At 49.1% G+C, this 11,877-nt stretch overlaps 1 protein-coding gene across 1 annotated transcript; it reads right to left on the reverse strand.

The window, feature by feature from the left end:
* Positions 1-1,808: 1,808 nt before the first annotated feature.
* LOC130881899 (60S ribosomal protein L35a-like) lies at positions 1,809-2,188 on the reverse strand. The gene has a single exon (XM_057781744.1). The coding sequence runs from the start codon at positions 2,139-2,141 to the stop codon at positions 1,830-1,832; it is 312 nt and encodes a 103-aa protein (XP_057637727.1). The 5' UTR covers positions 2,142-2,188; the 3' UTR covers positions 1,809-1,829.
* Between the last annotated feature and the right edge of the window lie 9,689 nt (positions 2,189-11,877).

The raw sequence follows: 11,877 nt of genomic DNA on the forward strand, positions 1-11,877 counted from the left end.
CCCAACCAGACCAACCAATGAACGCTCCTCCCGAGGGTTCAGGGCAACTAGGCGCTGGATTAAGCTGCACCCTCACTTAGAAAGCCCGTGGCCTCTTCCCAGAACTACTCTTGGTTTTGAAGATATCGTTGATGTGAGATGGAGAGGGACTATACCAGCCACCTTCAGACTGACGTGTTCTCTGTTGTCGATCTTCTGGGCCAGTTTCTGCATCAGTAAAATTAAGTTCCTATCTGCAAGCCCATACAGAGAAACCCTGTCTTGAAAAAACAAAAACAAAGAAAACAATGACAAAGTGATAACACTTCGCTGAAGAAAGTGGAAAACAGAGGGTAAAATGAGTCCCTCTGAGTTTGGCCAAGGAACAGCTGACAGTCTCTGACTATAACGGTTGAATCAACAGCTGATGGCAGAAACTCTCCACAAATCTCTCCCTTTTGGGTTTATTACAATTAATTGAAAAGATATAGGTGCCAGGCATGGTGGTACACACAGATAATCCTATCCCTAGGGAGGCTGATGCAGGAGGTTCTCTATTGGGAGACCAACCTGGGCTACTTAATGAGAGTCTGTCTGAATTAAAAACAAAGCAAAAAATAAAAATATAAAAATAAAACAAAACCTTCCCCTGCCCCCAATCTGAACTGGGGAAATGAAGGCAGAAAAAAAACAGCTTGTGGCCAGCTTGGGCTACACAGCAGGTTTGTCTCTAAAAAATAAAAAACAAAAAATTTTCAAAAGCCAACTCTGGGAGGACCAGGCACAAGGGTAAACCAGTGACAGCCCCATAACCCCAGCTCCCATGAAGCCTCAGGGGCTAAGTCAGACCTCTTCCTTTGTATGTAGAGAAGGGACTGGCTGCTAGGCTTAGGTCTTCATGTCATACTCAGTAATGAAAGTGTCTTCCTTGCTGTAGTGGGTGTGTGATGGGTACCTGAAGCATGAATTAATAAAAACTCAGAGATAGAAATTGGGGTTCAGCCTGACGAACCGAAAAGCAAAGCAACCAGCCACTGGCTCTTACCTCTACTTCAATCCAATAATGGTGATTCTGCCTACAGGAATCTCAGGATGAGACTGTGTCTGAGAGCTGTCTCCTGTTTTATAATTCTTTCTAGTTCTGGGATTAAAGGCATGCTCCACTACTGCCTGGTTTCTGTGCCAAACTAGTGTGGCTACTGGGACTAAAGGTGTGTGTTATTGCTGCCTGGTCTGTAAGGCTGGCCAGTGTGACTGTTTTACTTTTCTGATCCTCAGGCAAGCTTTATTTATTAAAATACAAATGCAACACCACAACATGTACCTGCTCACATTACGTCCTTGGAGCCTCTGGTGATGGTCTTCAGGCTCCAGGGTCTACTTGACAGCTTATGAGCCTCTGTTCAAGAAAACTGAGTTTCAGTTCAGTTGCCCCAGGTATTGGCCTCCATATCTGACACTTCTGGTCAGAGAAGAGCCCTAGGAAGAACAGTTACTGTAGCACTACGCGGCATACCTCTCTTCGCTGGAGCAAATAGAGCTCCTTCTCTGTAGACACCTCCGCCAGGTCTGAAGCCAGAGAGAACCGGCTGAAGAGTCTTTCGAGAGGTTGTGAGTTCCTTCCCCACTTCAGGACATGTGAACAGAGGAACTCAGGAAGGCGCTCCAAATGTCAGGAGCAGGCTTGGACACTGTGCTTCCAAGACTTAATTTGGGGTTCATCTCTGAAACCAATATTGGTATAATATGTTTCCTTTAATCATCTGGTGTGTTTTATGAAAAGGGTAAGTTTTTTTGTTTTTTTTTTACAAGAGCACAAATTTACTTTTATTTATTTACTTTTCATTGGTTTAAATCCGGGATGGGTACAGCATCACACGGATTCTGTGTCCAATGGCTTTTGCAGGAAGGTTGCTTCGGAATTTGGCACGGACCATGCCACTGTTTCCATGGGCCCGAGTTACTTTCCCCCAGATCACTCTGGTTTTGTTTGGTTTGTTCTTTGCTTTATACACATAAGCGCATCTCTTGCCCAAGTAGAATTCAGTTTCATCTCGGGCATAAACGCCTTCAATTTTAAGGAGAGCCGTGTGCTCTCTCTGGTTCCGGAGATCTCGCTTATAGCCAGCAAAAGTGGCCTTGCACCACAGCCTTCCAGACATACTGTCCTTTAGAAGTCCTGTTCCCAGCAGGCCTCCACAGGCGCCAGGATGGCCGAAAGAGGGGTAAGTTTGTTTTAAAGAAGGTAATCAGTGTTGGTTTCTATAGAGAGGTCACACAAAAATAGATAAAATGTAACAGGGCCAAATAGAACTGCTTGCTAAGGGGTCTGAACTTTAAGCCAGCCTTAGGCTCAAACAGACATTCTTAGCCTTCTTCAGACACCATCTAAAGATGATTCCAGGGTAAACATTCAGGTTTTAATGGAAGACACAGGCCCTGTCCTGCCCTCAGAGTCCAAGCCAGGTACGGAGGCCCTCAGGGGCCCTCAAGGTATTTGTGTGTCTGAAGACCTTAGCTCCTTAGGCTGTGCCTGGCTTCTCGGAGCATTTGGTATTTCCTGTGATTAAGGACTAGGAAGTCTTAGAGGTTGCTCAGATTGAGATCTCTATCCAGGTGTCCAGGTTCCTGTCTCCAGCAGAAAAAGAATTCAGACACCAAACTAAACAGTGAATTGAGAGAAAGTTTGTTACAGAGAAAATTCAGGCTTCTTGCGAAAGGTGCGTCAGTCAGAAGCCTAGAGTCTCAGGGGCAAAATGTAATGGAGGGGAAAATTACTCGTGAGTTAAGGTGGGGGAGATGTGGGGAATTCCAGAAACGAGTTGAAATTTCACCATTCTTGTCTTTGTATGGGGTCTTGAATGTAGCATGGCATCAGCGATAAGAATGGACATTTTTGCTAGGTATCTTAATCAGTACCTAGGGCTGAGGATATTCACTCCTTTCATCTCTCAGTCAGCTGTATTTGGCCTAGGCAGCTTTGGGGGTCTTGGACCTTGACTGTCTGAGACAGCAGCTGGCCTTTGCTTGTGATACAGCCTGCATTTCTGGAGCCGTTTGTGCCTTTCTAACCTTTCTCAAAAGGGACAGAGACCTGGCACTGGGGGTCCAGTGGTGGCCTTCTTTCAAAGGGCTGCTTTCTCCTTCATCTTGCCAGGGAGGAGTTGGGAGGTTCCGGGCAGAGCCCCCACGAGGTCAACCCCAGGGTACACAGCATCTCGGAACAAGGACTGGCACATTGTGAGCTGTGGAACATTCTGCGCTCAGTAAGCTCTATCCCAGCAGGGTGTTTGGAGAGGAAATAACTAAAAGGAAAATAACCCAAGTAACCCAAGTCCTGTTGGGCATCCATGGTCCTGAAGCCGGGCATCGCTGCGTGCCCAGGGCTCTCGGGGAGACTCTAAACAGATGTTTATGCTGTTGTGGGCAAGCACTGTCCCCTGTCATCGTGTTGGGGGAGATCCCAAAATGCTAGAAGGTGAACTCACGTTATGCTTATTCTCGCCCTGTGGGCGTTGCTGTCGTGTGGAAGTTGCCAGTGCCAGGACGATTAATCTCCAGATTAGAAGAAGCAAAAGGGCAGGGAAGGGCCAGGTCACTGAGGGGACTTTCCTGCAGGGCATGGACAGGGTGGTGGCCAACCTCAAAGGCCCTGGGTCTTAATGCCCCAGTCTCAAGCTAGCCTACAAAAATCATCTGTTTCTGGGGGAAGGGTGTGACTCCCCCCACTGGTGTTCATCAGAGTGTCTGCTTTGTATTAGCTGAAGCATTTAAATGCCCCAGTTTTTCCTTTTCTGGTTTACAAAAAGACCACACCACCCTAGGGACAGTCACCCCATGTCTAGGAAATGATGAAACCCCACTGGTAGCAGAGTTGTGGGCTGTGGCCATGTCCCGAGTCTCTGGGGGATAGTTATGCTTAAATGTTTACTTAGGACTTCTAAATTATTTGGGGTGGTACACACTTGCAATCCCAGCACTTGGGAGGTTGAGGCAGGAGGTTTGTCATGAGTTCAAAGGTAGCCTGGGTCACACAGTGTGAAACCTTGTCTTAAAAAAGCAAAATAAAATCAATGACTAGAGTTAGGACTTGACTGATTTTGTTTGTTTGGTCATTTTCCGGCTTTCTGTTCGGTTTGTTTTGCTTTTTGAGACAAGCACCCTCAAACTTGCTTTAAAACTGAGGGTAAACTTGAGTTCATGATCCTCTGGCCTCCCACACGTCGGGATAATACATGTGCGACACCACATCCAACTATAGGACTCCACGCAAACATTTAAATTTTGAGAAAGTAGGTCTTGCTGAAGGTTGGAGGAAAGCAGAGTCAAAGGTGAAACCTAGCTCTGAGGATGTTTGTTAAGTAGATACTAGGATGGGCATGCCAGAGAGGAGATCCTCAAGGTTGGAGAAAAACCCAGCCTAGGAAAAATCCAGTTCAGAGTTGTCTAAACTTCCGGGACGGTGGCACTACTTCAGCAATTAAGCCGGCACTTGGGAGGCAGAGGCAGGCGGATCTCTGTGAGTTCGAGACCAGCCTGGTCTACAAGAGCTAGTTCCAGGACAGGCTCCAAAACCACAGAGAAACCCTGTCTCGAAAAACCAAAAAAAAAAAAAAAAAAAAAAAAAAAAAAAAAAAAAAAAAAAAAAAAACAAACAGCAGTGTGAGGGGTCACTGTGGGCGAACATGAAGGTCTTTGGTGGCGAAAGTCCTGTGCTCTGTCCTCAAAACTAATTCCATCCTGGAGCCCCACTGGAGCGGTGTGGGCAGAAAGCGCTGCCTTGCCAACCCTGGCTGCAGATCCTCCACCAGCATCCCAATGCCTCGGTTTCTGGGTCTTCTCACAGGGCTTGGCCTCGCGCCAGGTCGCAGCATGCTGTCGGTGTGAGCTGTCCATCATCTTCCTATTTTCTTTCTCTGCTACTCTGCTGAATCACGGTGAACTGAGACACTGCCTTGCCGGGTGAGGAGTCTCACCCGTTGTGCACAAACGCTGCTGATTAGTCTGGGAGACAGAGACCAGTAGTCAGGAGCAGCCCACCCTGGCAACAGACTTCCACTGTCCTTGTTCTGTGTCTCCTGGAGCGAGATGACCAAGAGATGAGCTTCAATTGTGTCTTTGTTTCAGAGACTCTGTACTGCGTAAGGCAGCTGCAAGGGGCGCAGAGCTGGCACCCGGGAACTGCCCTTCCTTTCAAAGTCTGGTGATGTCAGTTGGGACTTGCACAGAAGGTAGATGTTCAGATGACCGGCTCAGACAGTATTTCATGAAACACATCCCAGACTACTGGGCTGGTAATGGACGCTTTGGTCAGCAGAACATGTGCAAACACAGGGTTTGCCTTATCCCACCATGTAGCCAGGCTTTAGTACCTTCCTAGGTATATGGTACCTACCTAGACATGCGCCTTTCCCTGATGTAAGGCCTTGGGAAAGACCCTAGTCTGATACACAGACACACAGACACACACACACACACAAAGGATTTGACCTGGATGGGTGCAGTGGCTCATGTCTGTTATCCTAGCACTGGGAAGAATGAGGCAAGAATATTGTCATGAGTTCGAGGCTAGCACAGGTTACAGTGTGAGACCCTATCTCACAAACACCTCCCCCCACGAAAAATAAGCTCAGTGCTGGGAGCTGATGCTAGAGATTAGGTTTGGAGGAGACTGGGGGATCTTCACTTTCCTGACCGGACAGACAGGACTCACAGTGGCCACGTGGGGTACCCTAAGCTTCAGAGCAAGGGAGAAGGTCATGCCACACTGCTGGATGTGGGCACTCCTTGCCCTGGAGAACTGCTCTGTCCCCTGAACCCTAGAAGCCTTGCTCCTGCTGAATCTCACTGCTGGTCCACTTGTGTGGTCTATTGCATAGCTTTCAAAGAGGCAAATGTCCTTGCCAGCTGGAGGCATTCGGAACTGTCTGAGCCTGCCCAGCTCTTGCCCTGCCTATCTAGGGTAGAGGTGGGCAAGAACCCACGTGGCTGGGACCTCAAATTTAGTGAGTGATTACCTTAGCTTCCAAACGTGTGTGTGCTGTTGACAGGTCCTGTCAGGCCTTCCTTGCCGGCACAGTGGCTTTCTTCCCCAGCCCACTTATCTAAACCAACCTTGTGACAGGCAAGATTATATTAACACTGGGGTGTTCTTAGTTTAAAAACATCAGCTAGAAATGCTCAAATCATCAGCAATTACTTGCAGCTATTTGGGCATTACTTCATGTATACTTTGCTGGGGTCCGAGCAAATGGCAACAGGCAGGTCTTTGTCTTGCCACCCAAGCTCTTCCCGTGGCTTCTCCTCATGCCTGCCACCTCTCAGGATAAGCCCAAGAGGTGCCGGAAGATGATGGCATTGCCACTATTCTCCAGTTCACCCACTGCTGGAGACCTCCCTTGTCTAAAGGAGGAAGGGTGACGGACACTGTTTTCTAGAGGCTCCCTGGATATGAAGGGCTCCTTGGCTATGTGCCAGGCTCCTTAACTACACACAGGACTCCCTGGCTATACACAGAGTGGATCAGCCTTGCAAAGCCAGAATGAAATGACTGTCTGGCAAACTGCTTGGATTCGTGTGAGAGAATTCTGCTGGCCCCTGAGAGTCCTTCTTGAGAAGTGTGCACTGTGGACAAGGTCCAGAGACCCCAGAGAAAGCCGTCACCTGCTTATGTCAACTTAACCTGAGCTAGAAGATGCTGCCTGAGGGTTAGCCATCAGAGGTCTTTAGAAACTGTCTCTGAGGCGGTGCTGTGTGGTTAGCGCCCTGTGGGGCCAGATCTTTTCAATCTGAGAGACTCATTTTCCTAGCCTGAGCAGAAAGGTGTCCGGCTAAACAAGAGGCTAGATGTTCTAGACAGGACCTGAAGAGCTAGCTCAGTTTCCTCTCCAGAATGTCTGCCCCCTCCACAGGAGGGAGCGTGGCTCCTGGTTTCTCCAAAGCGGCAGAGGTAGATCTAGATCTGAGGGTCACAACTGGACGTCCTCTGGGCATTCAATATGGTTAGTGCCTGTGCCAGCTTCTCTTCCCCCATGTCCCCTCATCTCTTGTCCCAGGCCTGGGACTTGTCCACCCCCACCATGCTACCACAGCCATGCCCAAGAAAGGGCTCTCTTCAGTCTTCTGCATACTTTCAATGGTCCAGCTGTGTTGGAGAGTGTTGACAGAGGTTTCTGTCTCACCTGGTCCCACAGCCCAAAATCCCAAAGAAACACACAGAGGCCTACATTAATTATAAACTGGTTGACCTATTATCTCAGGCTTTCTTATTAGCTCTTGCATCCTAACCCCTAATTCTTGTCTGTGTCAGTCATGTGCCTGGGTACCTTTTATCAGTGAGGCATTCTCATGTTGCTTCCTCCATGTCTGAGTGACAACTGCAGATTGAGCCTTTCTTCTTCCCAGAATTCTTCTATTCTGGTCGCTCCGCCTATATTTCCTGCCTGCTACTTGTCAATCAGCGTTTTATTAAATCAATACAAGTGACAAATGTTTACAAGACTATTGTCCCACAGCAGGAGAGCTTGCCTTAACCTGGGCACTTCACCTGTTCCTCTAGCTGACCTCCATCATTGCCCCTTAAGATACAACTCCATCCCCCACCCCAGCCCCAGTTCTCCCAAGGCTCTGGTCTCTTTCTAAAACCCTATAACCTTGGTTACCCACCTCTGCATTGCCCCACCCTCCAGGTGCCCAGCACAGCAAAGTCTCTGGCACTTTCTCTTACAGCTTCCAGGGCAGGTGCTACTATGGCCAGCCAACGGCTGTCTTTATTCCACGTGACCAACAGGGTCTGTTCCACACCCTGACCCACATAGACACCTGTGTCTGCGTCAAGGGTCCCAGGTCCCAGATCTGCCCTAAACCACACCGCAGCCCAGGGATTCCCCCTCAGCTGTCTTGCTCTCTCTAGAGCTCAGGTGCAGAGCCCAGCATCTCCCTTCTCTCTGTCCAGCCTGCAGGAGTCTGTGGAGAGGCTGCTTCTTGTAGTTTCTACAGGACTTGTGGTCCTTCCTTGTCTGGGCTCCGTCTTTGTGCTGAATTGCATCCCAGGGCTTCTGCCTGACCAACCTAGCAGGTCTCCCAGCCTCATTCACCTGTTCAAAGTCCACTACCATACAGAGGCGAACTTTTTCAGATTAGCTGTGGTCGTCACTGTCCTTGAGAGAGAGAGAGTGAAAGCTAGGTCCTTTCCTTTCTCCCCTCCCTCCTTCCTTCTCCTTCTCTTTCTTTCTCTTCTCTCTCCTTTTCATTTTGTTTTGGTGCTGGTGCTTACAACAGGCCTTCATGATGGCTAGGTAAGTACTGAAACACTGAGTCACACCCCTATATTTTTTGAATTTTATTTTGAGACAAGATTTGGCTGCACTGTCCAGACTAGCCTTGAACCTATCCTTTAGCCCAGGCTGGCCTTGGACTTCTAATCTTCCTGCCTCAGCCTCTTGAGTAGCTGGAAAGACAGACCTCTGCACAGGCCCTGCTAAGGTCTACACTTAAAACCCAAGGTATAATGCCCTCTGCTCTGTCAGTCACTCTGTCCCATCCACCTTCTGCCTCTGTGTTCATGTCTGTACACAGCTTCTTCACAAGGCTAGGCCCAGCTGTGGGCTCCCAGCTCAGCCTACCCATGCATCCTCTGCACCTACGCAGGGACATGAATGTCTGTAAGTATCCCAGCTCTCTGTATACAGACAGCTCCACGGGTGTCTACCCCAGAGCTGATGTAGACTTCCTGAGAGGCACTGCTCACAGTATTAACATCTGTAGAGTCTAATCGGTAGTCACCACTGCCTGGGTGACCAACAGGAGCCTTCCCCACCACCTCAGCTCACTGCCACACCTCACCATGCTCCTGTGCCTTCTCAAACATCTCAGTCAGATCCCCAGGAGACCCCATGCCCCTCCAAGAAATCCTGTCTTCTTAGCCACAGCCCCAATCTGTCTCACTCCTCTGCTGCCCTGAAGCCTCTCCCTCTGCCAGCAAGCAGCTGGGCCCTGTGGTTCTTTCTCCCTCTCTGCCTCCTGCCTTTATCCCATAAATATTATTTATTGCAATGGTGATATAATAACACAACTTGAGGCACAGGACTGGAACATGGGGGCTGTTTCCTTGGTTTTCATATTTTCCCCTGGTCTGAACTGTGACACCACACTTAGGTCTGAGGTCATGATGAGAGGCAGGCTGTTTCCCCATAAGCTTGTTCGTATTTCTACATCTCTCTGTATTCATCACCATGCTCTCATGGATGGCTGTGACCCTGTGTGGACATATGGGTTGGGTAGATTTCTCAATCAGTGCAGACGATACCTTTTGGAGGGCTGTTATCCTGGGGCAGGGGTTCCAGAAGGAGCTGGTAAAGGAGACATCAGCAAAGGTGGGATGGGCATCACCTCCATGGCCTTTGGGGAGAATAGCCTGGCATTGTTTATTACAGAGGGCTTCACACAGTGCCCAGGCCTGGCAGCCACACAGGGACTAGGGCACATGGTGGGTAATGAAGGTTCTCAAGAGGCAGAGTTCATCATAGGGACAGGCATGTCTAGCCACAACCAGGTTGCCATACTGGGAGGCCAGGGAATGACATTAGGGGGCTGCAAACTTGGTGTCTTCTAAGAACAGGTGAGGAAGTAAGGGGATGGGATACAGGAGTGGAAGGACCTTGTCTCTGGATACTTCTAACTTGGCCCCTCAGTCTGGTACCAACTTGTCTTAAATCCACTGAGAAAGAAAGGGTATTTGGAGGTGGGCTTTATCCCCCATGCAGAGGTGCTACACTGCATGAGGGTAACCCCTGAAGCCAGCCATTGCCACCATAACCACCTCTCAGGGCATCTCTGAGAGAGTCAGACACCACCATGGCCCAGTCTCCTGGAGCAGCGCCCATCAGTCAGCCCCTGGAGAGGGGCTTCTCAAGCCACAGGTCCCCAGGGCTTCCTACCAGTCCCGATCTGTGCCCCTGCCTCCTCCTCTGCTAGCAATGGCTGTGCTCCTCCCTGTTACCAGCCTATCTCATCATCCATGACTGCTGCCCCCACGTTGATCCCCTGAGCTATCGCCAGGCTTGTCCCAAGCTGGCCCAGCCCTACACGCCAGGAAGACACTACCTTCCTTCCCTGAATCTCAGGCCTGAAGTCCCTCCCCAGTCCTTTCCTGGGGCTGGACAGTTCACAGGGGTGGGGGTGGGGACTGGCAACTTCTGGATGGGTGGACCTCACCTCCCAGAAGGAGAGACATCGCAGAGTGACGAGGACAGGAGAGAGAATGGAACTGAGGTTGAGAACACAGCATGTCAGTCTCGGGGTTAGAAGCCCTTGTCAACCTTGGATGTTCATGTCTGTGGTCCTCCTGAGCTGCTTCTCACACACAGGTCAGGCTCTTGGCTTCTGCCCCCTCCCCCAGCCCTGAAGCAGCACTTCCTCCTTGTTCCAAACCCAGCTCCATCCCTCTCCCTACTACTCCAGGAGCACTGGCCTCCTGAGCATAGCAGTCATGATGGCTTTCTTGTTCTCATTTAACACAGCTGAAACTAACTGGGAAGAGGAACCTTAATTGAGACGTACCTCCGTCTAGATTGCCTGTACGCAAGTCTGTGGGGGGTATTTTCTTGATTGACAAGTGATGGATCCCATCCCACTGAGGATGGCGCCACCCCTGGGCAGGAGGTCCTGAATGGCATAAGAATGAAGCAGCTACGGGAAGCAAGGCAGCAAGCAGCATTCCTTTCATGGCCTCTGCTTCAGTTCCTGCCTCCAGGTTCCTGCCCTGACTTCCTCCAGGGATAGACTGTGACCTGGGAGTTGTAAGATAATAAACCCCTTCTTCCTCTAGTTGGTTTTGGCCGTGGTGTTTTATCACAGCTATAGAAAAATAACTAAGACAGCGTGGTATTGCATGGACCTGTGTCTCAGGGTGACCTCGGGGTTTTTCTGATTGAATCCAGAAAAAGTAGAGCCTTCTTCTGGAACCCGAGCCTTTGCCCTTTCGTGTGTTTCTTTCTTTAAATAAAACGGTAAAATAAAACTTTATAAACATTGCAGGTATTGACATGTGTGGAAGATGGTGTTTTGATACATGTATACACCATGAGAGGACTAAACAAGAGGCGCCAATGATTTGTGAATCACTTGGTGCCTGTATTTGAAACATGGAAACCCAGTCTCCTAGCAATGGGCAAGCCCACGCTACACTGTTACCAACAACCCGGCTACTGTAGCAGGCTCAGGAACTTCCCCCATATTTTAATGGAAATTTGTACCCTTCCAGCTCCACCCCCACTCCACCCTCCTCTGACTCTGGAAACTACTACAGGAGGACTTTGCCTTTTATAGATTCCTCAGATAAGTGAGACCACTCATTTTATTATTCTGTATCTGGCTATTTCCTCTTGCATAATGCCCTCCGGGCTCAATTATGTCACTTTGCAATGGCAGGATTTCCTCTTTTCTGGTCAAATACTACTTCACTGTTATAGGTACCACATTTTCTTTACCCAGCCATCTGTTGTTGGACACTTAAATGGATCCCATTTCTCGCTACTGAGACTAATGCCTCTACAAGCATGAAAGTGCAGAGGTCTCTGATATATTGGCCTTATTGCCTTCAAATATGTACTCAGTGAAAGGGATGGTGGGGCCACATGGTAGTTACCAGCTTTAGCTTTTTGTTTTGTTTTGAGGAACCTCCATAAAAGTTTCCATAATGACTGTAGGAATTTGCATTCAGCCGAGAGCATACAAGAATTCTCTTTTGTCTACGTCCTTGCCAACTCTTGTTTTCTGTGTCTTTTCATGGTTGCCATCCTAACAGGTGTAGGCAAGATGCCAGTTGGGTTTGCATTTCCTTGGTGAGTCTTTTATCATTACCCTCCTGCCCCGGCTGTGTTTCCTTCTGGGAACTGG

The sequence above is a fragment of the Chionomys nivalis genome, chromosome 9 (assembly GCF_950005125.1).
Source record: "Chionomys nivalis chromosome 9, mChiNiv1.1, whole genome shotgun sequence".
Lineage (NCBI taxonomy): Eukaryota > Metazoa > Chordata > Mammalia > Rodentia > Cricetidae > Chionomys > Chionomys nivalis.

What these genes read in the sequence shown, in the direction of transcription:
- LOC130881899 (XM_057781744.1), bottom strand. Translation starts at nt 2,141, where the DNA reads ATGTCTGGAAGGCTGTGGTGCAAGGCCACTTTTGCTGGCTATAAGCGA.